The 25549-nt window shown below is 42.7% G+C and overlaps 2 protein-coding genes across 4 annotated transcripts; one reads left to right on the forward strand and one right to left on the reverse strand.

The window, feature by feature from the left end:
• Positions 1–590: 590 nt before the first annotated feature.
• Positions 591–8364, reverse strand: LOC144532885 (pregnancy-specific beta-1-glycoprotein 7-like). Its single transcript, XM_078273840.1, has 10 exons — positions 7945–8364; positions 7273–7350; positions 7113–7201; positions 4940–5296; positions 4600–4812; positions 4233–4487; positions 3519–3767; positions 3172–3259; positions 2983–3037; positions 591–1457 (listed from the first exon to the last, which is right to left on the reverse strand). The coding sequence occupies exons 3-10, from the start codon at positions 7180–7182 to the stop codon at positions 1341–1343; spliced, it is 1404 nt and encodes a 467-aa protein (XP_078129966.1). The 5' UTR covers positions 7183–7201; positions 7273–7350; positions 7945–8364; the 3' UTR covers positions 591–1340.
• A 4937-nt stretch (positions 8365–13301) lies between these two features.
• Positions 13302–23590, forward strand: arhgap19 (Rho GTPase activating protein 19). Of its 3 annotated transcripts, none has more exons than XM_078273861.1 (12): positions 13302–13386; positions 14452–14726; positions 17151–17231; positions 17675–17884; positions 18196–18422; positions 18844–18930; positions 19043–19108; positions 20362–20568; positions 20734–20847; positions 21324–21437; positions 21686–21787; positions 22047–23590. In XM_078273861.1, the coding sequence occupies exons 1-12, from the start codon at positions 13343–13345 to the stop codon at positions 22104–22106; spliced, it is 1587 nt and encodes a 528-aa protein (XP_078129987.1). In that variant the 5' UTR covers positions 13302–13342; the 3' UTR covers positions 22107–23590. The 3 variants fall into 3 exon arrangements, with proteins under 3 accessions (XP_078129987.1, XP_078129978.1, XP_078129997.1); XM_078273852.1 differs by having other exon boundaries at positions 13310–13386; positions 14449–14726; XM_078273871.1 differs by having other exon boundaries at positions 13310–13386; positions 14449–14726; positions 22050–23590.
• Positions 23591–25549: the final 1959 nt, after the last annotated feature.

Raw genomic sequence — 25549 nt, forward strand, 5'->3', positions numbered from 1 at the left:
GCTAAAACAGAGAGCTCAACCCACAGGGTGAAAAGAGGAGCTGCAGCAATGTGCAGTATAACAAAAATATGGTGTTTTTTGAAAATTAAACCATGTAAACCTATTCTGGTACAACCTCTAAATACAATTATGAACCTGAACATGAGCATAATATGAGCACTTTAACTTTATCCCCTCAGGTGGATATGGAGTGTGAGCTGGGGTTATTTATGTTTCGTGTGAGCTCAGCAAACCAAAATTCCTGTCAGCTATGTTGAAAGGGCAATAAAAGTCATAAAGTATTGAATCTGAATCTTAAAACAATAGTCAGGTGCCCATATGTACGCACGGAAACAGGTTTATGGTTTCTGCAATAATTCCACCTGTTCATACTAACCATTAATTAAGTAATATAAGACTTTAGGTGTTCAAGTTAGACAAATCACGTGGACATCTAGAATGTAATTAGCTCTTTCCTTGAAGTGTTGAGCTGCAGTAGAAGGACAGAGTCAGTTTGATTCCATCAGGCAGTTGCTGTTTTAGGTTGTTCACCAGACTTTACACTGTGACCAGTTTTACAGATGGACAACATTGGGCAAGTGAGAAATACATCAGAGCATACCAACTGATTTAAATTGTATTTGCACTCATTACTGATCAATAAAAACTTCATTCTGAAGAATGAACACAAAAAGAGTTTGTTTAAAGCTGAAATCAAAAGCTTACACCTGCACACTATCGCCCTCTGCAGCAGTGAGAGGGAACTGGCATGATGTTCAGACTACAATACATGCAATACAATACAATTCATTCAATACAAATGAACAACTAGCAAAGTTTGACAGAGATGAGCTAATGTTTTTCAATGTGTAAAAATATAATATTTAAGATCTACTGTACATGCTGTGGAATAGTTGGACTTTACTGGCTTTCTCTGCCAGGACAGGTGTGATGTGAAAGGGTGAACAATATTTCTTAAAAGTCATTTACTACATAAAATATCACTTTGCATACCAAGTCAAATCCTGAACTGAGTTCAGTTATGTTATGTACCTGCACAGGTACAAATAAAGCTGCATTCTTTTCAAATCTTCTGCTACCTGCTGCTTCTAAAAAACATGAAAACGTTTGGAGTTAAAGACTTCTTTTTCTTTTCCTCCATGTGAGTCTCCCTCTGGTTTGACAGCATGTGAGGAAAACCACATGACGTTTTGGTGAGTTATTTCTCAGAAATTGTTTTGAGTTTGTCCCCCCCTCCCCTATGCAGCAGACTCAAAGCTGTCTGACCTTCTACAAAATCACATGAAACTCGTTTAAAGTTATGGATGGAACTGTGACTGTAAATCTCAAGTGGGCCTGTTTTATTTGTTGCAGGAGGCTCTACCCTGACTGGACTTCACACCAGGTCTTCCTGCTCCTCTGGTTCTTCTGTCTGCTGCAGTGTGTGAGATGTTCCCATACACAGGACAAGAGTCTAACTGTTGGGGAGAGACAACAAAATGAGGACCTCATTCATGATAACTGCATATATTAGAAACACATTATATTTATCATGTTTAAATGTAAATTATTTACATTATTTATTAAGCATCCCAACTCCTAGTCTTTGTCACGCCCCAACATTTGCATAGGCTACACCACTGACCTGAGGTCGGCTTAGTCTTCTGAATCTAGCTAGGTCATGCAGATCTCCAGAGGTCCGCTATTTAATTACTAAATTCACAAAATCAACTATGTAGAGGTCAAATATGGGCCGTTTTACGAAAATTGATGGCTAATTGCAAATTTTGTCCGACTGTGTGTCGGAGTTCAGCAGGCTACGTGACAGCGGCCGGTGCTGCCTCGCCGCCCAGCGTGTCCTACTTCATAGACTCCGGCTCGCTGTGAGCTAGCTGGATCTCCGTCACGAAGGGAAGCCCGCGCAAAGTCACCGTTTCTGGGTTACTGGACTACAAAATGCCGAGGCCCTGATGGAGCTCCAGGGCCTGCAGCTAGCCGCGATCTTTACCCATAGGATTGAAGAGACAGTAGCAGCTAACGAAATCCCTAATGTTCACAAAAATGCATTCAGTTGAAATCGAACACCATTGTTAGCTTTATAAGACCTTGGGGTAGAAGTTATATAAGTGGTGTGACGAAAATCTAACTGTAAATATACTTTAATTATGCTGAAAGTGAAGCTAACTAGCCGCAATCTGTACACATAGGATTGAAGGGACAGTAGCAGCTAACGAAATCCCTAGCTAATGTTCACAAAAGTGCATTAAATTGAAATCGGACACCATTGTTAGCTTTATAAGACCTTGGGGTAGATGTTATATAAGTGGCGTGACGAAATTCAAACTGTAAATATACTCTAGTTATGCCGGCCGAGCCCCAGTAGTCCAGTAACCAAGAAACGGTGACTTTCACTGGGTATGGAGGTTTCCGTTTTCTCGTCAGACTGTGTGGAGCTCCTAAACTCCGACACGTCTTACCAAATTTGCAATTAGCCATCAAGTTTCGTAAAACGGCCCATATTTGAGCTTTATATAGTTGCTTTCTCGCATAAAAAAGTCTCAGAAGTGAATTTAATAACGAAATAGCCCGACAAACAACGTATAACTTTGCAGTGTCTGAAATATGAGAGACCTGCTGTCTCGTCTCCAATGTGTTTCTATGTGGTTCACTCAAACCAATCAGCACGCAGCTCATCTAAATATTCATGAGCAGACCATATTTGGAAGAAAAGCTCTTGTTCCAAATAGAGCTATATTCACAGGGTAGTTAAGGGCCTAATAAAATAGCATTTGCGCAATTTTCAGCCCAACCAATGTTACATACCCTATTAGGAGACCTTAAGGAACAGTGTAAAATACCCTATATAATCATTCTATCACCCCTTTAAAGCGCTATAACAAATGTGTGCGTGTGTGTGCGAGTGTGTGTATGAGTGTGGGTATGTCTCTCTCTCTCTCTCTCTCTCTCTCTCTCTCTCTCTCTCTCTCTCTCTCTCTCTCTCACCTCTATCTCTACAGGCTCATGTGGTTCAGTGGTGGAGCTCAGAGTTTTCTTCTTCCTGAATTGAGTCCAACAACAACAACAACAAATAAAGAATGCAACATAATGAAATTCACAACACAGAAACTAAAGGAAGTTAGAAGAAGAAAATAAAACAACGGTGACTGAACTGATGGATTTGTGTTGTTTTACCTCGCCCACAGACTCAGGAGCAGCAGAGGAATCAGCATCAAGACCACCACAGTCAGCCAGATGATATGCATTATTGTTGTTGAATTCTCTGGAAATATAGATAAATACATGATACTCCTCATTAATAGGATCAGATTGATGAATCACTTTGCTGTCTGTTAATCAGTCAGTCAGTCAGTGTCATCCACCTCTGACATGATGGAGGTTCCTCCCTGAACACAGCTACACAAAAACAGTCTGGATATGCACACATGGAATTTCATTTTCTGGGTTGCTACATATTTACATGTGAATCAGGTCTGGTGCAGTTAACAGGTGTTTGTGCAGGTGAAAGTGGAAAAACTTACCTGCTACAACAATCAGATTTAAGGTGGAGTTCTGACGTCCTCTGCTGTTCTGGGCTTCACAGTAATAATTCCCACTGTGTTCAGCTCTGAAGTCAGTGATGGTGAAGATCTGTCCTGATGCTTTTGGTGAGTCTTCATTCTCCTTGTACCAGGTGTAGTTAGCTGCTGGGTTAGCATCACTGATACAGGTCAGAGTCACTGAACTGCCTTTTACTATCTCAGCAGACACAGAGGGGAGCTTTGGAGCATCTGGAGGGAAAAACATTTGCGTTTTAACGAAATATGAACATTTAAATGTTCTATAGAAAAGGTTGGATAAATCTCCATTTGACATAAAGTAAGGTGGGGTAGTAGCCTGTTACGCTCCTTGGCCGCCAACTTTTGAAATATTAACCGCCGTAACTGTGTTCTATGTTCTATGTTTCTGCAGAACAGGAACCTGCTGGAAACCAGTTTTTAAACTGAGTTAGGCCTGTTAAAACAGTAATTTAATGTTACTTTTATGAAAGAATTATAATAAATTAGAGTTATGTGACTGCTGTTCTTTTAACTGATGCCAACAGCAACTAAAACTACCCATTTTGCTGTTCAGTGACCTACAGCTGTGACTGTGAAGAGCTGAAGAAAGCAGGTATGATCAGCAAAGTACGCCTAAAAAAAAAGCTGACAGTAATCAGTGGAATGTTGCTTATTATATTAAAGCTGTTTCCTCACATTTCACATCAATAAAGATGGATTCAGATGTCCTCCTCCCCAGCTGGTTCTCAGCTGTACAGTTATACTGTCCAGAGTCAGAGGACTGGATGGAGCTGAAGACAAGCTGTGCCTTTCCATTTAGAGGTTTACCATTCTTGTACCAGGTGTAGTTAGCTGCTGGGTTAGCATCGCTGCTACAGTTCAGAGTCACTGAACTGTTCTCTGTGATTTCCCCAGTGGGAGTCAGAGACGGGGGATTAACCTTTGGAGCATCTGGAGAAGATAACATGAAAATAAGTTAACTTTAATAAGAAAATGTTGGGAAGTGTGGTATAATTGTGTGTGTGTGTGTGTGTGTGTGTGTGTGTAACACACACACACTCACACACTGGAGGAGAGCGGTAATCTTCATATCCTGTAACAGCACAGGAATAGCTGTTGTTATCTTCAACAGAGACTCTGAGAGAAGAAGATGTTTCTCCATCCATTTTTAGTTCACTATTGAACCAGACATATGAAGGATTATCAGATATATTACAGCTACTGTGACACCTCAGCTCTCCGTGGGTCGATGATCTTGTCACCTGCACCTGGAGGTCTGGAAAGGTCAACAGAGAGACAGAAATGTCATTTCAAACTAAACCATTAAATGACATGCATGCAAACAGACACACAAAAGATTCACAGGAAAACAATTGGAAACAAATATTCCAATAAAATATTACCAGTAACAGACAAAGTGACTCCAGATGAACCAGTAAAACCTCCAAGTGTATGGTTAGTTATGAACCGGAACTTATACTCAGCCGAGTCGCTCTCTCTCAGGTTTGTGATTCTCAGAGTGCAGCTCTTCTTATCACAGAAATACTGCACACGACCTGTGTAGTCTGAATCTGTTTTCAGATCCACAGGGGCATTAATACGCCCTTTAGTAAACCATATTTGTTCTCGAACTTCTATAGTTTGATGACTTGTTGTGGATGGGTATCTGTAGGTGCACGGTATGTCCACGGTTGAGCTCTTTAAGGCACAGATCGGAGTGGAAGAGTAAGTTACTCCCCAGTCACTCTGGCCCTGTATCACTGCAACACAGAGCACAGCGGGAAGCACAGTCAGACTCAGAACATAAAAGTAAGTTCACCGATATGGAAACTTGCTAGATGACAAACACTTTGACCAAAGCTACTTGGCTCTAGAACATCTCACTGCATGTTCATAAGACAAAGATGTCTTACATCAGCATTTTGGGGAAATATTTCTTTCATATGGAATCTTATGTTATTAATACTATAAGTTTAAAAGTGCATAAAAATGTCTGACTTTCATTATGTCGTATCTGCATTAAGCCACAGTGAACACAGATGTGAAGTCCAAAAGCAAAGTGTTGCTTAGTGATCAGCAATGCATTGAAGGTGTGAATCGTAATGCAGTTTTAAAGGAACTGAGAGGGGGAGGTTGTCTGTGTGTATGTCTTGTGTCTGAAACCTCACACCTTCTGTGAGAAACAAAATGATGTGTAAGTGTGTTTTGTATTTTTAACTCTTAATAGATGTTATCTTGTTCTCTTAGAAAAGGACATACACTTATAGTTGACCTTAACCCTTGTGTGGTGTTCATATTTCTGTTACACAGCCGATGTTCCCGGGTCTGGTGGACCCACCACATTATTAGGCTTTTAAATCAATACAGCCATAACACTTTATGTAAAAATACTTAACAGATGTTTACTTTAGCTCAATTACCAATGCTATATACATCATTTATGGTTCATATTTGCTATTTACCCCTGTGAGATCACATTAATGATAATATGATTATCATAAATTTAAGATTGTCTGAGAAAACAAGGAAATTCAATTATAAAGAAGGTTAAAAAAAATAGAAACAAGATTTTTGATCATTATTGGTGCTTATTTCTTAGAACATTCCCGCACACAGACACCTACACTCAGACACGCACAGACACACACAGAGACGCACAGACAATATAGACACAGACACAGACACACACACACACACACACACACACACACACACACACACACACACACACACACACGTGCACCTCGTTTCTCAGCTTCTCCCTCTGTCTCTTTCTCTGTCTGTCTCTAATAAACATCTTACCATTTCCCCCGCAGCACCTCAGTGGGAAAGATGCTGCTAATGAAGTGTTATTAGACGTGTTGTGTGTGTGTGTGTGTGTGTGTGTGTGTGTGTGTGTGTGTGTGTGTGTGTGTGTGTGTGTTGTGTGTGTTGTGTGTGGTCACTAATATTAGTCACATCCACTGTGCTGCAACTGCGATGAGGACACACAGCAGGCCCAGTTAGAAGGAGGACACAGTTGAGTCTCATAGCACCTACAATTATTACACTATTATTACACAATTATTACACTCGGGTCCAGTAGACCCGAACACCTCATATGTAAGGCCAATGAGTTTGAGTTAGAAGAAATAATAAATAGCATCATTTTTCTTTCAGCAAACATTGAAAACGGGTCCCACAGACCCGAACACCATACAAGGGTTAAATGACTCAATCCTTCAGACGAACCGCTAACAGCTCCAGTTATACAGTTAAATAAAAAGCAGCACTACCATTACTGTGCAATGATACACAACCCTTAAATGTTCAGGTAAAAGTATACAGGGGGTGTTGCATGCGTAAATGTTTTTACAGAAGAGTCTGAAACACATCATTACCTACGACAAGATGCAACAAAGAAACAGAAGTGAATGTGCTTTACTGGTTTGCATCACATTACAAATGAAATCTAGAAAAGTCAATGATTTAGGAATTCAATAAAAAAAAAATTATAACTTTTTTAAAACTCTGAATAAGTGTACTAAATGCCCTACAGTGTAAATGTATGATGTGTAAATGAATGATAAACAGTACCTGGCACAGAGAGAAGGAAGACAACAAATCCCCTCGCTGCTGCAGTTAAACTCATAGCTGCTCCTCTCATCTGCAGGACTTCAGAGAAACTAAAAACACATCAACAGGTAAATAATGTCTGCAAGAAATAGCAATCGCATCAATAAAACAATCTACTTACAACCAAGAGCGATGTCGTCTTCAAAGATAACGCTCCTCTGGGGTCAGTGCGGTACGCAGAAGACAGAAAGTCAGGCTGCTAAGAGGAAGGAAGTCAAATCAGGATACATATATATATCAATAATATGCACAATATGCATGCAGTCAGTGAGTGGAGGAGAAAACAACTCCTTTAAACTTAAAGACGTGTGAGTGTGAGTTTTTTTTAGTGACACAGGGTATTTTATTGGATGCCCATATCTAAAAGTGTATGTTATAGTAGACGTTCTTCAATTTGCATAATGATACAGTGGAGTCGACTCACACACACTGATAAAGATTGGTAATCCTCACATCCTTTCAAAGCACCACATGATGTCTCCTGTGTAGGATTTCTCCTACATTCACCAAAAGTTAGATAATGCCTAATTTGCATATTTAAACATAGAATTTCAGAAAACTTGTAATACAAAAATAATTGTCTTAAGTTTTAAGTTCAGTAATCAACTGGGGACGTTTCATGGTGATATCTATTAGCTAAAAAATGTTTACCTAGCCACCTGTAGTGTCCCTTAAGTTGGGAAAAAACATGAATTATCAGGTTAACAATAAAACAATTCTACATCTTATATGGTGTATGGTGTATTGGGGATGTGTTTGCGTTAAATGTAATACAGTTTGGGTTGATTAGTACCTGGGACAGTCAGAGTTGTGCCAGGTAAACTGCTCCTCCATTTAAAGGGTTGCACTTTAAATTTGAAATGATACTCGGCGGAGTACCATCCGGGAACCATCACCTTATCGTGGTGGAGAGGTTTGTGTGTCCCTATGAACCTGAGGGCTGTGTTGTCTGGAGCTTTGTGCTCCTGGTAGGGTCTCCCAAGGCAAAGTGGTCTCAGGTGAGGGGCCAGACAAAGAATGGTTCAAAAATCCTATGAAAAATCGAGGAAGGGATGAAGTGACCCTGCCCGGAGGAAGCCCGGGGCCCCCGTCTGGAGCCAGGCCCAGATGGAGGGCTCGTCAGCGAGCGTCTGGTGGCCGGGTTTGCCACGGAGCCCGGTCGGGCACAGCCCGAAAAAGCTACGTGGCGGACATCCCTCCATCCCATGGGCCCACCACCTGTGGGAGGAACCGCTGGGGTCGGGTGCGCTGCCACATGGGTGGCAGTGAAGGTCAGGGGCCTCGGCGGACCAGACCGGGCAGCAGAGGCTGGCTCTGGGGACGTGGAATGTCACCTCTGTGGGGGAAGGAGCCGAACTTGTGCGGGAGGTGGAGCGCTACTGGTTAGATCTGGTGGGGCTACCTCTACGCACGGTCTTGGTTCTGGAACCATACTCCTGGATAGGGGTTGGACTCTTTTCTTCTCCGGAGTTGCCCAGGGTGTGAGGCGCCGGGCGGGTGTGGGGATACTCACCAAGCCTCCCGGCTGGCGCCGCTACGTTGGAGCTTTAACCCGGTGGAGCGAGAGGGTCGCCTCCCTACGCCTGCGGGGTTGTGGAAAATCCTGACTGTTGTTTGTGCATATGCACCAAACAAGAGTTCAGAGTATTCGGCCTTCTTGAGACCTTGAGTGGAGTCCTGCATGGGGGCTCCAGTTGGGGACTCCATAGTTCTGCTGGGGGGACTTCAACGCGCGCACGTGGGTAATGATGGAGACACATGGAGAGGCGTGATTGGGAGGGAACGGCCTCCCTGATCTAAACCAGAGTGGTTGTTTGTTGTTGGACTTCTGTGCTAGTCATGGATTGTCTCATAACTGAACACCATGTTCGAACATAGGGATGCTCATAAGTGTACTTGTACCAGAGCACCCTAGGCCAAAGGTCAATGATCGACTTTTTATAATCGCTTTCATCTGATCTGAGCCATATGTTTTGGACACTCGGGTGAAGAGAGGGGCGGAGCTGTCAACCGATCACCATCTGGTGGTGAGTTGGGTCAGGGGGTGGGGAAGACTCTGGACAGACCTGGTAAGCCCAAACGGGTAGTCGCGGGTAAATTGGGAACGTTTCTGGAGGAGGCCCCTGTCCGACAGACTTTCAACTCACACCTCCGGGCGGAGCTTTTCGTGCATCCCCGTGGAGGCTGGGGGCATTGAACCCGAGTGGACAATGTTCAAAGTTTCCATTGCTGAAGCTGCGGTGAGGAGCTGTGGTCTTAGGGTCTTAGGTGCCTCAAGGGGCGGTAACCCACGAACACCGTGGTGGACACCGGTGGTCAGGGAAGCCGTCCGATTGAAGAAGGAGTCTTTCCGGGATATGTTATCCCAGACGACTCCGGAGGCAGTTGCAAGGTACCGAAGGGGCCCGAAGGGCTGCAGCCTCTGCCGTGAAAGAGGCAAAGCAGCGTGTGTGGGAGAAGTTCGGAGAAGACATGGAGAAGGACTTTCGGTCGGCACCAAGGTGCTTCTGGAAAACCGTCGCCACCTCAGGAGGGGGGGAAGGGGAACCATCCAAGCTGTGTACAGTAAGGATGGGACGCTGTTGACCTCAACTGAGGAGGTAATAGGGCGGTGGAAGGAGCACTTTGAGGAACTCCTAAATCCGACTAATACGCCCTCTATGGTAGAGGCAGAGCTGGAGGATGAGGGGGGATTGGCATCAATTTCCCTGGTGGAGGTTGCTGAGGTAGTTAAACAACTCCACAGTGGCAAAGCCCCAGGAATTGATGAGATCCGTCCAGAAATGCTTAAAGCTCTGGGTGTGGAGGGGTTGTCTTGCTGACACGCCTCTTCAACATTGCGTGGAAGTCTGGGACGGTGCCTAAGGAGTGGCAGACCGGGGTGGTGGTTCCCTTTAAAAAAGGGGGGACCAGAGGGTGTGTGCCAATTACAGGGGTATCACACTTCTCAGCCTCCCGGTAAAGTCTACTCCAAGGTGCTGGAAAGGAGGGTTCGGGTCGATAGTCGAATCTCAGGTTGAAGAGGAACAATGCGGATTCCGCCCTGGTCGTGGGAACAACGGACCAGATCTTTACTCTCGCAAGGATCCTGGAGGGAGCCTGGGAGTATGCCCAACCAGTCTACATGTGTTTTGTGGATCTGGAGAAGGCGATGACCGGGTGCCCCGGGAGATACTGTGGGAGGTGCTGCGGAGTACGGGGTGAGGGGGTCCCTTCTCAGGGCCATCCAATCTCTGTACGACCAAAGCGAGAGCTGTGTCCGGGTTCTCGGCAGTAAGTCGGACTCGCTTTCAGGTGAGAGTTGGCCTCCGCCAGGGCTGCGCTTTGTCACCAATCCTGTTTGTAGTATTTATGGACAGGATATCGAGGCGTAGTCGGGGTGGAGAGGGGTTGCAGTTCGGTGGGCTGGGGATCTCATCGCTGCTTTTTGCAGATGATGTGGTCCTGATGGCATCATCGGCCTGTGACCTTCAGCACTCACTGGATCGGTTCGCAGCCGAGTGTGAAGCGGCTGGGATGAGGATCAGCACCTCTAAATCGGAGGCCATGGTTCTCAGCAGGAAACCGATGGAGTGCCTTCTCCAGGTAGGGAATGAGTCCTTACCCCAAGTGAAGGAGTTCAAGTACCTTGGGGGTCTTGTTCGCGAGTGAGGGGACAATGGAGCGGGAGATTGGTCGGAGAATCGGCACAGCAGGTGCGGTATTACATTCAATTTATCGCACCGTTAGACGAAAAGAGAGCTGAGCCAGAAGGCAAAGCTCTCAATCTACCGGTCAGTTTTTTGTTCCTACCCTCACCTATGGTCATGAAGGCTGGGTCATGACCGAAAGAACAAGATCCAGGGTACAAGCGGCCGAAATGGGTTTCCTCAGGAGGGTAGCTGGCGTCTCCCTTAGAGATAGGGTGAGAAGCTCAGTTATCCGTGAGGAGCTCGGAGTAGAGCCGCTGCTCCTTTGCGTCGAAAGGAGCCAGTTGAGGTGGTTCGGGCATCTGGTAAGGATGCCCCCTGGGCGCCTCCCTAGGGAGGTGTTCCAGGCACGTCCAGCTGGGAGGAGGCCTCGGGGGAGACCCAGGACTAGGTGGAGGGATTATATCTCTAACCTGGCCTGGGAACGCCTCGGGATCCCCCAGTCGGAGCTGGTTAATGTGGCCCGGGAAAGGGAAGTTTGGGGTCCCCTGCTGGAGCTGCTACCCCCGCGACCCGACCCCGGATAAGCGGATGAAGATGGATGGATGGATGGACTCGGCGGAGTCGTTCTCTCTCAGGTCAGTAATGCTCAGAGTGGCAAGTCCTCTCTCTGTAGCAACTTCCCCCGATACCCGAAAACTGAACATGACCTGCATACTGGGAGTCTTTAGTAGAGTCCTCGGGCTGTGAGGAATGACTACGTCCAGGCCTGAACCAGAATTTGTATGCAACATGTAAGCCTGCCTCATTAGCAAAGTAAGAGCAAGAGATGTCCACGGAGTAGGACGAGCCCTTGAGGGCACAGATGCTTCTTTTGGTGTAGGACACTTTGTTGCAGCATGTTTTACGGGCACCTGAAAAAGAAAAAAAAAACGTTTTAAACACAATTGCTGTAATTGCAAAGCAGTTCTGGAAGTGAGATGAACAAATAGAGAAAGTCATCTTTTTAGATCAGAATCAGATTTCAGAATCAGAATCAGATTTTTTTGGCCAAGTATACTTACATACACAAGGAATTTGACTTTGGTAGGTGTTAACTCTCTATACATTCAACAAATAGACATGTAGTAGTAAACAGACAAATAGTAATATAGACACATACTGTACAATAGAGACAACAATATAGATATACATATAGATACAGTAAAACAGATGTTGACAACGTTTCCTTTTGGGGACATCATTTGAGATTGGGAAACATTTGAAGTTGGAAAAAAAGATAATAAATTGCAATATATTGCAGATTATTGCAATATGTTGAAAATCGCAATAATATTGTATCGTGACATAAGTATCCTGATGATATTGTATCGTGAGGCCTCTGATTCCCACCCCTATCTTCTGGTAACACTTGGGCCCGGTGTTTCCAGCCTATAACATCGAGGCTCTGTTGCTGAGCTCTCTTCCTCCGTCCCTGCAGGCATCCAGCTGTTATGTGGCAGCATTAGTTCCACCTTTTCCCACCTGTTTCCTTTATTTTATGCATTTTTAAACATTCAAACACCATCATGCCTTTTGATGTTTAGTTATATGGCCTATACAATTCAGTTACTTTTGTCAAATGATTGACTTTATTCTTTGAAACAGTGTGTCTCCCACTTAGTCATGGCCTTAAGAGCCAGGTTGTGACAAAAGGTTAAGACGTGTATGCAAGTGAATTTTGTCCTGCAAAACATCCAGTCAAACAAACAAAATCTTTCATATGGTTACTGACTCTCAAAACTGAGAGACAATTGTGTAACAAATGTAAAGATGATTTTTTTTTTTAGAACTGATCATAGGACTGAGCCCTTCACTTCTAACTATTAGTAACAGACCAAGTTTTCTTGTTGATGTTCATGATGAAAAATGGTAAAAGTGCAAATGTGTGAGAAAGAGATCCATTTAACAGGGTTGCCTTTATCATTGACAGAATGTATCATACTATTTTGTTCTCTGCTTGAAACCCATCCATTTAATAAACTTAAACTTGCTGCTCTTGTCTTTAAATTAAGTCAGTTTTGCACTTATTATTTTATTCTGTTTTTGCTTTGTAGCTCTGCAACTTTGTAGTTTAACTTTATAGTAACTTTCTCTACACTGGAATTGTACCACTGCTATATTTTGTCTACTCCATTTTCCTAATCAAAGAAAGAGACATGATAAAGAACATGTAGCCTAGATATGTGTGAAATAAAAATTCATTTGAAATGCTGTAATGAAATGTGATTTTGCATTTTGTGTTGTTGAGTGTTATACACAGTATAATAGTGGTGAATACTTCTTCCACCACTGTGTTATCGTTGTATACTTGCACAGAGTTTCGCTTGATGTTGCCGGATGTTGCTTACCTTACAGATGTTGTTTTCCTCTTGACAAAAGCTACTGAATTCAAACCGACCAATCACAGTAAGGGACATTGGCAAATCAGACACATCATGTCACGCCCACGTTCGACAAACGACCAATGGTTGACATCGTGGGCGGGGCCTGAGGGATAACAGCGGAGGATTCAAACTGAACATGGCTGCGGGTAAAGATGTCGATGAAAACAAACAAAATAGAAGGTAAGAACGAATGGAAACTAACAAGGATACATGTTAATCTTATTTACATTGACGCAGAGTTAGCGTTACTCTGTCTTAAGCTGAACTTGAGACATTTTAGACTGGTGTACATGCGTTTCGTCAGTGAGACTGATTGACAAGGGCTGTCACTCTAACGTTAGCCGTCAGCTCAAGCGAAGTAATGTTAATGCTGCTTTCAAAGATGAAAATTACGTTAGTGAGCTACAGCTTGGTGGCCAGGCATTGCTGTTAACAATTGTAATGTGTATTCGAAAATGAGTTAAGTTACGTGGGAATTCACAGCTTGCATTAGCTAACGTTAGCTGAGGGATCGTGGGTTGATGTAGCTAACGTGAGCTAAGTTTGGGCAAACTAACGTTAACGTTACACGAGCTAAACACAGTTTTGGTTGGCTAACGTTAGGTTATTTTAGCTGACGTTAGCTAGCCAGGTTAGTGGTGCAGTACTGTGATTATAACCCACTGTTCCTACGTTTCTTTACACGCATAACGTTAACGTTTGTAAAGGAAGGAGCATAACATCAATAGCGCCTTTGTTTAGCTTTAAGGTTTGCTGAAATGGTCAGAAGTGTAGTTTCGAGGTTGTGGATGTTAATGGTTTTGTCAGAATTGGCTACACAGAAGGGGTGAATATGAGGTTTAAAGAGGCACTAAAACGATTTTACACATTAAGTTACATGTACTTGTTATTAGTACTGCAGCCTGTGAAAACAGTTGTTAAATGTCAACTGTGGCTCTGGAGGGAGAAAATAAGCCTAACTGTGTCATCAGGTAATATTAACTTAGGCTATTGAACATAGTCTGTATATCCTGTGTATACACATTTTAATTTGCAATGCTGTTGCTTTTCAGCAGAGGCATACAACAAAGATCCCTAATTAATATTAATAAAGTCCACTACTTGTTAAAGTGTAAACAAATCCATCATGCAGCAGACTTGGGTGCCTGTGGTTTTTTTTTTTTACCTAATAATTAAGTGTGTGTGATGTCCTCTCCCATACTACTAGAAAAATGTCTTTAAAACATTGCTGTCTCTCCCCAGCAGAGGTGCAGTGTGCAATATGGTGATGAATCATGAGGAATCACCAGGGGGGGCCCGTGCTGGCCGACCACAAGTCCTCTTCAGCCCGGACTTTTTTGTGGAGAAACTCCGCCATGAGAGCCCTGATGTTTTCCTGGAGCTGGTCCTTAGTAACATTACTCGCCTTATTGATCTACCCGGGACAGAGTTTGCACAGCTCCTTGGTGAGGAGGGCCCTAAGACCCCAACAGGTGGAAATGGAGGCTTCTTTCGCTCTTTCAACTTCCTCAAACGCAAAGGTCAGAGGTCAACCAGTTGACATCTACAAATTACCAAGAGCCAATTAACCACAGTGAATCTCCCTCTCTGTTTTTGTATACAATTTGATATTAGGCAACATAGACATTAAGCCTGCATTCACACTGACTGCGTCATCACTGACTTTATCGCTGCCACAAAAAAAAGTTTAGGGTTACGCTATGAGGGTAAAAAACAAAACACAAGCACTTATCTGCTTAGGAACATTCCCGCCGTCTGTTTTCTTTCCATCACTGTGAAATGCAGTTGCCTTCAAGTGCGGTTGGAAATGTCAAGGTCCATAAATGATCTGACGGAAAACAATAATTGTGAAATATAAAGTCTACTTGTGCTACATTAGGGGGGGGTTAAATAACACAACAGCACGTCACACAAATGGGCCATTTACGTATTAAACGGAACTGACACTTCGCTGCAACACAAACAAATATATTTATTCACCTCTTTTCACACACAATGAGGCATATTTTCATTTTGTTTTGATTGAACTGTATTTTTGAGGAACTGTAGGTCTACAAAATGAATTTTACAAGAAATCAAGAAATTCTTCATAGGGAAACCAAAACCCAAAGTAGGCTATAGTATGAAACCATTCATAATGAAACTAATTGCATATTTGGCCTCAGTGGCAAAGTTGGCAGCCTTGCTGTGTGCATTTGATTTTTCTTGGCTTTTGGAAAAATAACTCCAAGGCTCGGTTATAGGGGAATTCAGAAAGATGTGGCCCATTGATGCTGAGTAGCCTACATGCTGCTAGATGGTCCCCCTGCGGCCTGTTCCTTAACACTAGAACGGCCAGGACGGTCATTTTGACCGTTTTGAAATTTATATGTGTAATAACTTTTAAAAATAAATAAATAAATACAATCTTGTAAAAAAAAAAATACAATCCTGCTGGTACCTGACTTTTTCCTAAAAGAGTCTGTATTTTCATTTAAAATTGTTTTTATATACATTACACAAAAGGCAAAGAAAATACAATCCCTTTTACCTATTTTGGCCATACACGGTCATATGGACCGCTCGGATTTTCGCGGTTTTGTTTTTAATCTTTTGCGTGGTTGAAGATGCATCTTGGTTGCTTAGTAATAACCATAGTCTCTGTCAGAGAAACGTAACTAGCGGTCTCGAGTAACAAGTGTGGGCACCACCGATGGGCCGAAGGCAAAGCCAGAGTCGGTAACGTAACGTAGGCCACTACAGCGTGGGTGGACTCCGTTCTGAATCAGAAGAAAAGCACCGGGCGCGCGCTCTGTGAGAGGCGCGGTACACGTAGACGGCCGGTGGCTGTCTACGTGTTCATATAACTTTTATACATGCTACAACTGGCTGGAGTCATTGCACACATCCTCTCCAAGGAGTGCACCAGCTGTAAAATGTCCCGGAGGAAGTTCATGCAGCAACTGGCAAAGCAGCTGAGAGCGGAGTTTATGGAGGAAAAAAAAGGGAAGCGGCGCGCCACAGCAGACACCAAAACGGAGGCAGTGTTAGGTTAGGTTATAAATGTTCAAATAACAGTACAATACTTTTTAATTGTTATTTGGCTGTGAATTATGTTGAATGAATTAACCCCCAATATGTTTCGGGACATGAATGTATGAAATGATACAGATGCAGACGGCTTTTTGTACATTTCTGATACCGCGGCGGGAGAAATCTAACCGTGGCGGACCGCCACTTGCCAATCAACATAGAGGAAACACTGTCTCTTATTCTCTGAGTTCAGCCGTTCTCATCACAGGGATACTGTACACGCCCAGCGTACTCTGCATCTGTTGTCAGATCCACTGGTGCAAAAATCACTCCCTTTTTTAATGACCCACAATGTTTCTGCAACTGGGTGGGTATGTGTAGCTGCAGCGTACGGCCACGGTTGATCCTGCTACGGCGCAGATCTTAATAGAGGTGTAAGTCCCTCCCCAGTTTTTCTGACCCTGTGTCACTGTAACACAGAGCACACCAGAGACGATGATGATGATGAACTGCACGGATCACGTCAGTGTTGTGGAAGTGAGGATTGCGTCGTGCTCTGTCTCTCACCGAAAAGACAGGATGCGTGCAAATGTAATTCGGAACAGTTCTGCAAGATCAGTGCTGATCGAGAGGGGGCTCTCCCTTCAGGTCCGTTTCCTATTTTTAACATTGGATTTTAACAGCTGACACTAAATAGACACAGGCCAACCTGCTTGTTTTCTAGCCTGTTTGATCTTATGTATAGGTTTTTCAATGTGGCGTATGAGATGCCATCGGACTTGTTCTTTAGTGTTAGTGTCAGCTTTAAACCTGTGATGCGCTGCCCGTCTGTGATGCACTGCATGGTTTTAAGTCGCATTTTGTCGAAATTGAAGAGCTCCTTCAGTAACTTTTGATTATATCCATCACTCTCATTTCTAATACTTTCACAGATAAAGGCATTGTGTTTGGAACCACGCTGACAGAGAGCTGCATTGCCCAGATCTACCAGCTCATTGAGTACCTCAGCAAAAGTGAGTCCTCTAAATAATAAAAGTTGTTTTTACATCTGCATTCCAGAAACTTTGAAAAGCAACATCATTAACTATTATCTGGGGAAGAACAACATTTTCTGAAAATTTCGGAATTTAACATAACCCCATTTGTTTTTGGTTTTTATAACAATGAACAACCCTCAGTCCTACCACTGATGAATGTGGATAGTATTTTACCTATTTGTTTTGGAGTAGTGTGCATGTCATGTTTTCTTCTTTAGCTAGAATTAAAAAAGACAAATTCCAAGAATGAGTGAGCACACAAATAAATAGCCCAAACTGGTTTGGAATTATCAGACGTCAGAAGTTTTTTTTACTTGCTGGTTCCTACCTGCTCTTGTTCAGGACCCCCAGGAAGACTAGAGGCAAATACGTGTGCTTCTAATCAGGATACTTGAATAAACTAAACTCTACGCACTCAGATCTGCACGTAGAGGGTCTGTTTCGGGTGCCGGGGAACAGTGTTCGCCAGCAGACCCTGAAAGAGCTCCTCAACAGCGGGGCCGAAGTCGACCTGGAGTCTGGGGACTTTCACCCCAATGACGTGGCCACGCTGCTCAAGACTTTCCTGGGAGAGCTGCCCGAGCCCCTGCTCACACACAGACACTTCCACGCACACCTCAAGATAGCTGGTAGGAATACACACACACACACACACACACACACACACACACACACACACACACAGTCACACGTTTTGTCAAACTTTTAAAGATGCAGCAAATGATTGCTCCACATTAAACATAAAATGCTGCATATTTTAAAAAGCAGGACATCTGAAATGCATCAGTCAAGATGTCACAAATGCTGATGATTTGTTTTGAATTGTTTGTCATGGGCTATTGTTTAAAAGGAAAATGGCAACACCTTTTTTTTTTTTTTTTTTGTGATTTTAGTAAATCTATTCATGACTTTACTTCCTCCACCCGTGTTCCTCTCCCAGATATGACTCTGTTTGACGAACACGGCAACAAGACTGCGTTACCCAACAAGGAGCGTCAGATAGAGGCCCTCCAGCTCCTCTTCCTGCTGTTACCCCAGGCCAACCGCTCACTGCTGAAACTCCTGCTGGACCTGCTCTACCACACTGCCAAGCAGCAGGACAAGAACAAGATGTCCGCCTTTAACCTGGCCCTCATGTTTGCCCCGCATGTCCTTTGGCCCAGACATGTAAGATTTGTTGTTTATAACTACGGTTCAAGGAAGATCTAGACTATTTTTGCTCAATTTGGGAGCACAATTGTTCACCACAATTATTCATTCACCCTAAAGAAAAATGCCTAAAAACTGCCATATATTTACACGCTCTCCTTAAAGCCACTCTGTGTAGAATTTGAAAATGTTCACTTTCGTCACCCCCACATGCTGTGCCAGACAGCAAGCATGCTGCTACTCTTTTGTGAATATGGCAATAAAATGCCTTAAAAAGCACAGAAAAGAAACCGAAAAACAGACGCAACATATTTTTTGCTAGCTTTTGATGGATCTCACTTCAGCTGAGATTGTCTTTCTGCCCCATAGTGGTCAAAAATCTCTGAATGCAGCTTTAAGTGACTGGGTGTTGTCTGACTTCTGTTCCCTCTTGTTCCAGATGACAGCCAGTGACCTGAAAGACAATCTGAAGAAACTGAACAACAGCATGGCCTTCCTCATCAAACACTCGCAGAAACTCTTCAGGGTGATTACTGCTGCTGCTGTTGTTATTATTAAATACCCTGAGAATGATGCACAGAAACAAATTGTGCTCTAGGTACATAAAATGTGACTGGTGTCTGCTGCGTGTTGTTCAGGCTCCAGTCTACCTGCGGGAATATGCCAAAGTGCACTTCACTGGCTCCAAGGCTCTGCAGACCAAGGTTAGTGGAAGGAGGTCACATCACAGCACCACCTTTCCAACACAAACACACCAGACCATGTCCAGCACTTTGTCCTCACGTCCCCTGCTGTTAAAATAGCATTTAATTCATCGATTCTCTTCCCTGCTTTTAGAGAAGGTGAACTTTGTGAAAACATTCTAAATGTCAAATCTAAAAAAATAGGGGGTATTCATCTTAAAGTGCAAGAGGTCCAGTGAGTCAACCCTCCGCCCCCGCATAGGTCCGAAGAATTTGATACCTACAAATATATACTAATAATACTAATCATAATACTAAAGGGATCAGTTTAGTCAACATTTTTAAACTCAAAGATGCAAAAATGCTGTTCCTAGCTTAAAAAAAGGCAAAAGTACAGTGCCTATATTAAACAAGCATATGATGAATGGAAAAACAAACACGCATATGCCCGCTGTGAGAGAGTGAGACAGGACTCATATAGATCGCCCTTATTGGGCTTTGGGCACATTGCACACAGTGTCTTGACCTCAGACTGCTGTGGCTACGTTTTCTCCAAGTGTCTGTGTCTAGTTTCATATTGGCGTTTTTAATAATTCCACTTTTGACAATCGCAGCAGACTCCATGCAAATGAGGCACACCGGCCTCGTAGAACTCGTAGCAGGAAGAGTAAACGCGTACTTCTCTGCCCACTCCCCTCGGAAGACTCGGTTTTCACTGTCAGCTTTTCTATATTTTGATAATGCCGTGTTCTTCTATTGTATTGTGTACCTCGGTCAGCTCGCGTGTTTTTGCAAGCTAGCAACAGTCGCAGGCGGTCGCAGGACCCATACAGCTCTACAGAGCTGGCCTCGTTCTGCCTGTTAAAAATTCCTTTTTTGACAAGATAAATACCCATATAACTTGTATATACTTCCCAGTTGTATCAAAAGGCTTCCCGGTCCGGATGGAAGCATCCTGCGGTCCGGTTTTGGACCGGAGTCCGCCAGTTGGTGACCCCCTGAAGTAGATAAATACCTCAAGTGTTGGTAAAGAGAGAAACCGCTTCTATTGTAAAAAAGAATGTGAAAAATGTTTAGCAACAGTGATAGTATTCCATATATTTTGGGGCAGTGAAGGAGAACGACCATTTCAAGTTTGGGTCGCTATGCTGCAAACAATGTGGCGATCAAAGCCAAATGCTGCGTTCTATTGTTTTTATCATAAACCGTCATTTTGCCTGCTCACGCACGTGTAATAGACTCCATCTGAAGTTGACCGCCTTCTCCTCTCTCAGGATGAGCTGGAGCTGCTGGCGGCGAGCAGCTCTCCTGCTCAGCGGACAGTGTTGCCCCTGAAGAGGACGGCCGTTCAGGGCCCCAGCTCTCAGGAGCAGTTCCAGTCACCAGCTCAACAATACACAGAAGAGGCTCTGAAGGAGCTCTTCAGACACGTCAACCACAACATGCCAGACTCCGCCAAGAAGAAGAAACTCGTCCGACAGGTTCCCCTCAGGGTCTTTTTTACAGTCCTAGATTTCAACTGGCTGATACATGTAGAAACTGAGCTGCTTCTGCTGTTGATCCTCCCGAATGCAATTCACTTTGTGTGTTTAAAAGTCTTTTAATATAAAATGGAAGTGTTTCTCCTCCCCCCCCCCCATGTGCAGTTAGTCAAGCAGACATCCAATCCATCAGAGACGCCTACTAAAGAGCAGCACCTGCTCCTCCCAGCTCCCAGCAAGAAACATCCGCGTTCCCGCTCCTTCGGTGGCCTCATCAAGGTACTAAACCGTATGTGAAAGTCACAATGAGGAGCACCAGAGGAGGATGGGGAGTTTGCACAAAATCTTTTTTTTTTTTTTTTTTAAGGCTGAAAGGCTGTTGGGGCCATATTTGTAATAGCGACCACTTTTTTTAGTTTTTGGCTCGCAATTTAAATTAGTGCTCAAATAATTAGTCGCTATGCTTTAGTCACCAAATCAATGATGCCAGATCAAACTTTATAATGAGTAGTTTTACATTTCTTATCAAATATGTGGTAAACATTTGCTGGTAGCTCTTCATGTGGAATATTTCTGCAGCTGGAAAGCGGTTTGAGAAATCTTTTGCTGTATAGAAATCCTGTGATGTCTTATCGGTAAACCGCTCTACCACATACACATTTTTGCCAACCTGCTCAGACTTAACATGACATTTATTTTCTGATTTTAAACTTACCTTTTACAACTTGTTTTCCCACCTGATGCTCCGATAAAAGCGCAAAGCTCGTGGTGAGCAGCTGACAGCGGAAAGGCGGCTCAAACACATCTCCCCTGATATTGTCACCAAGACAGAAAGAAAACCTGGTAAAGAGAACGCCATGTGGCAAGGGGTAAGCCTTTCTTTCATCGTTTTTTTTTTTAAAAGACAATATCCAATGTAAATATCCAATGCACTTTTATATTTTTGTTGTACTCTTTCTTCATGGTGACTACTCGCTTTGTGTTATCGCCTTTTTTGGCTCTGACGTTGTGTTTGAATGATAGTCCTTTCTTTCTATTTTCGTCCATCTACAAAAATTAGCCGATGACCCAACATTTTAATTATCTCTTGCTGTCATATCATAATGTTATATTTTAGGTGAACAGCCCATTGAATGGTCCTGTGTTGGGGAAGGCGGGGCTGGTAGTGAAAAACCCAGACTTGACGTTCAAGAAGGACAAAGCGCTAAAGGTTTCCAAGGTATGGCACAGTTTTCCAACCAAAGGAAATCAACAGAGACACCACTCAAGACTCACATTGTCCTCCATAGTTAATTAGTTAATACAAAAATACATTGAATGGTAAAATCTGTGTTGTGCTGACTTGATGGCACTTTTTTTTCCTTATTTGATTTTTTTTTTTTTTTTTTGCCAGCGTTTTAAACTATAATTGTATGACTCCCCACCCCCCCCCCCATCCATCCTTCCACCTCTCTTTCCTCCCTCCATTCGTCTCTCAGCAGGACTCTCCGCCTGTGACCAGGATCTGTTTCTCTCCTGCTCAGGAGATCTCACTGTGAAACCCCACACCTCTTCCTCATCGCGGACAGGACTTGGGCAGTGTATTCATTATTATTCCTCTTGTTTATCATCATGTTTTTTTTATTATTGTAGTACGTCTCTCTTTTAACTGTGACTAACATACAGAAGCGTTAGCCTTGGCCAGAACAGCCAGGAACTTACCGCTGGACATTCTTCAAGACGGGAGTGAGCGTTACAAACCGGTACCAACAGCTGAATGAAATCCTCCACTGCTAGCTTTGCTCTTAGACGTAAAGTTGCATGATGTGGATAAAAACGAATCCACATTTGTTGTTTGATACCACACAATAGTCTGGTTTCAATAGTATTTTGGGATCTTTCAAACGTAAGAGTTTTGAAATCAGGCGATAAGTCGGCATTATATGATTTGCTAAAAGATCATGTTTTAAAATGTGCTAAATGATTCACATAGAAGCATTAACACTCATCCTATTGCATGTTGCTCTGTTTTTGATTAAACGTCGTCTGAACTTTGGGGCTATTGCTATAGCTCTACCTTAATGTGAATAACTTAAATTAAACAGCGAGCATGGTCTTGGGTTTGGTTTGGCTTCGCTGGCTCACACCTCTTTGTGCCAGTCATCACTTGAAACAGGTTTAGTTTGCTACCATCAGCATCTATGACCACTAGCATGCTGAGTTTACAGCCTGCTGTAGAGTGTAGACTATGTATACATGTTGTACAGTCTGTCTCTGTGTGTGTGTTTTTTAAGGTTTTAAACTTTGCTTTTATTTGGGAACTGTGATGTTGGGTTTTTTTGTACGACGTGTTGTAACTCTTTGGTTACTTGATGATAATTGCTCGGTGTTGTGCTACTGAATATTGAATCAGTGAGTAGGTCACTTTTTATTTTTCAAACGTTTCATCCGGATATGGAAAACATGATTTAATTGATAATCACCTTTACTACTCTCAGAGACTTGTTTAATATGAAACCATTGAATGGGATCCCTGTTTGTGAGTCTGTGAAATATGAAATGTTACATTCCCAGAATGTCTCATGCGACTTAAAATATTCCTTTTTTTTTTTTTTTTCCTTTTAGCTGGATGATGGAAGGGTCAAGTGGTTGAGAGATTTGTTATGTTGATTGTTTAAATGAAAGCATGAGGAGTGATTTTTGTATGAATTTACTCCGGTTGAAATGAGCAGTAATCTGTTACAGTCTGGTCCTCTCTTCTCAACATGGTGTGTATGTGAGGCCAACTGTGTTAAGAAGAGGCCACGCTCTTGTCAAGACATGAGTCCGAGTAAAGTAAGAAAGGAACTTCAAGTCATAGGTTGGATATTTTTGAAGTGGGGTTGTATGAGCTACTTATCCATAGCCTGTGTATAACCTACAGTAGATGGCCGTCGGCACGCCCCCCAGTTTGGAAAAGCAGGCCGGGGTAACGACACAGAAGCCAAGCAATGTACTGCTGTGATCGGGGACAGCAGCTAAACATATTTTAGACACCTACAAATCTAAATCAGTTTAAGTGTATGCTATATTATCACAGCCTTAACTTGCCTCCAGACAGCCCTGTTGAAGTTTACACAGAGGGAACTGAAGCCATTCTATGCTCTCATCAAAGCCACCAGACTCCATTGCCAAAAACATTAATTTTACCTTGCAGAACACAGAACACAGGAGTTGCTGGTCTACCGCTGCCTTGATCAGTTAGTTTGTTTGTTGTTGTCGACTATGATGTTTTAAAAAGGTTAATTAACACTGTTGTTAGGGAATTAACAAACCAACCAACCGAGGCAGCAGTAGACCACCAACTCCTGTGTTGACTTTGACGAGAGCATAGATGTCGACTATAGCCCACTCCCTTTTCAGTTGTGTTTTGTAGAGTTTGGAAATATTACTTAATGCCCCCTTTTAAATATTTGGCAGTGTGTCATTTTTTTAATGCACAGTTCTCAGTTCCTTCAGCTTTACTCTTCATGGCTTGACTCAACTGACATCTGCCCATTTTGTCGTATCGCGAATACGGATGCACCAGTACCAGTTTAAAAATTTCAGCACCGAGAATTGAATTAGTTTTACCCCCCCACGTAGCCATTTTTCATTGGCTGTCCAACCCCTCCACATGGAGGTCAGAGGTCAGCTACAGAGCTGGTTAGGATCCACTTCCCTGATCAGCAACATGGACCAAAACTCCAATTGGCTTAGGTTTCATCAGTTTATGTAGAATCCAAAAATGATGCAGGAGAAGTCTTAAAAGTTGTTACTTTTTTATTGATGATGTGCAACTCATGTCTCATGCTATATCATTTGGTTTGAAATGCCTGTATTCTTTCCTCACTCTTGTGTTAGGAGTCTGTTATTGGTGCATCCTGTTTTGAAAGTGTTGTGGATGTCGTAACGATGGGACTTGTAGAAAGTGATTGAGGTGTATAACCTGACTGACATGTCAGGTGCAGATGGACACTAAATACTTAGCCTCCTTTTTTGTGTCACAATATGTCACATTCGGATTGTCATTTTGTACAAAAGTACGCACGCAAGCTTTTTTTATTTTTGAAGGACACTCACTGAAATAATCTCGGCAGCCTTTTGAAACTGAATTGGGATCTCTTCACGTCATCTTTTTCTCTTCTCATGACGTCTCCTTGTCCTTTTCAGTTCTCTGTTGACTGCAGGTTTACAATCCTGAGCACTAATTGGATTCTGTTATATTTATTGCTGTTTGGGAAACAAATGTATTGTGTGGATGAAATTTATTAACTAGATTTAAGGTACATTCATTATTATTATTTTTTTTTTTTTAACATTTTTTATATAAACTCTTTCCTTTTTTTTTCTCTCGTTCTTTTAGTGGAAATGCTGTTTTATATTTGAAGCAATTTAAGTCTGTCTGTTTGCCCGTCAGTTTTTTTGTTTCTCTCTTTTTCTCTTTACCTAAATGTGAACCATTTTAGTTACTGATCTCTACTTATTTTCTGTACATGCTCACTGGTGAGTTATTCTATACACTGAGGACAACAGAATTACAGAAAGTTAAATGTGACAAAAGTGGGTGGGATTTAAGTACTTGAACTTGAACTTAAACTTTACCTGAATGGTTATTTGCACTTTATTTCCTTTTTTAATAAGACGTAAAGAAACATCACTTTTACAAGGTATTATTGGGTTATCGGCCTCCTCATTTGTCCAAGCACAATTCTTCCAGTGTCACAATGAACTCATCTGTGAGTGTTGTACCGCCTGGTTCAAACTGTGGTAACCTTTTTGTTTGTTTTCTGTATTTTAGTGTAAAATAAGTTAACCTTGTACAGTACATTGGATTCCTTGGCAAAACGAACGCTTTGGATTAAAACTTTTTTTGTTTCCTAAAGAAAGTCTGTTGTAATGTTTCAATTGATTTCATAGTATTTTTTTAATTTCCCAGTGTTTACTCTACAGTATGTTGTCGGTATGAGAAGAAAATTGCCCA

This window comes from Sander vitreus, chromosome 2, assembly GCF_031162955.1.
Source record: "Sander vitreus isolate 19-12246 chromosome 2, sanVit1, whole genome shotgun sequence".
NCBI lineage: Eukaryota > Metazoa > Chordata > Actinopteri > Perciformes > Percidae > Sander > Sander vitreus.

What these genes read in the sequence shown, in the direction of transcription:
- arhgap19 (XM_078273852.1), top strand. Translation starts at nt 13,343, where the DNA reads ATGGCTGCGGGTAAAGATGTCGATGAAAACAAACAAAATAGAAG. An exon ending in ACTCGCAGAAACTCTTCAGG is followed by an intron (nt 18,931 to 19,042) that starts GTGATTACTGCT and finishes CGTGTTGTTCAG; the next exon opens with GCTCCAGTCTACCTGCGGGA. An exon ending in CCAAGGCTCTGCAGACCAAG is followed by an intron (nt 19,109 to 20,361) that starts GTTAGTGGAAGG and finishes CTCCTCTCTCAG; the next exon opens with GATGAGCTGGAGCTGCTGGC.
- LOC144532885 (XM_078273840.1), bottom strand. Translation starts at nt 7,182, where the DNA reads ATGAGAGGAGCAGCTATGAGTTTAACTGCAGCAGCGAGGGGATTTGTT. An exon ending in CTTCCTTCTCTCTGTGCCAG is followed by an intron (nt 5,297 to 7,112) that starts GTACTGTTTATC and finishes TCTGTGTTGCAG; the next exon opens with TGATACAGGGCCAGAGTGAC. An exon ending in CATCTTTATTGATGTGAAAT is followed by an intron (nt 3,768 to 4,232) that starts GTGAGGAAACAG and finishes TTTTCCCTCCAG; the next exon opens with ATGCTCCAAAGCTCCCCTCT.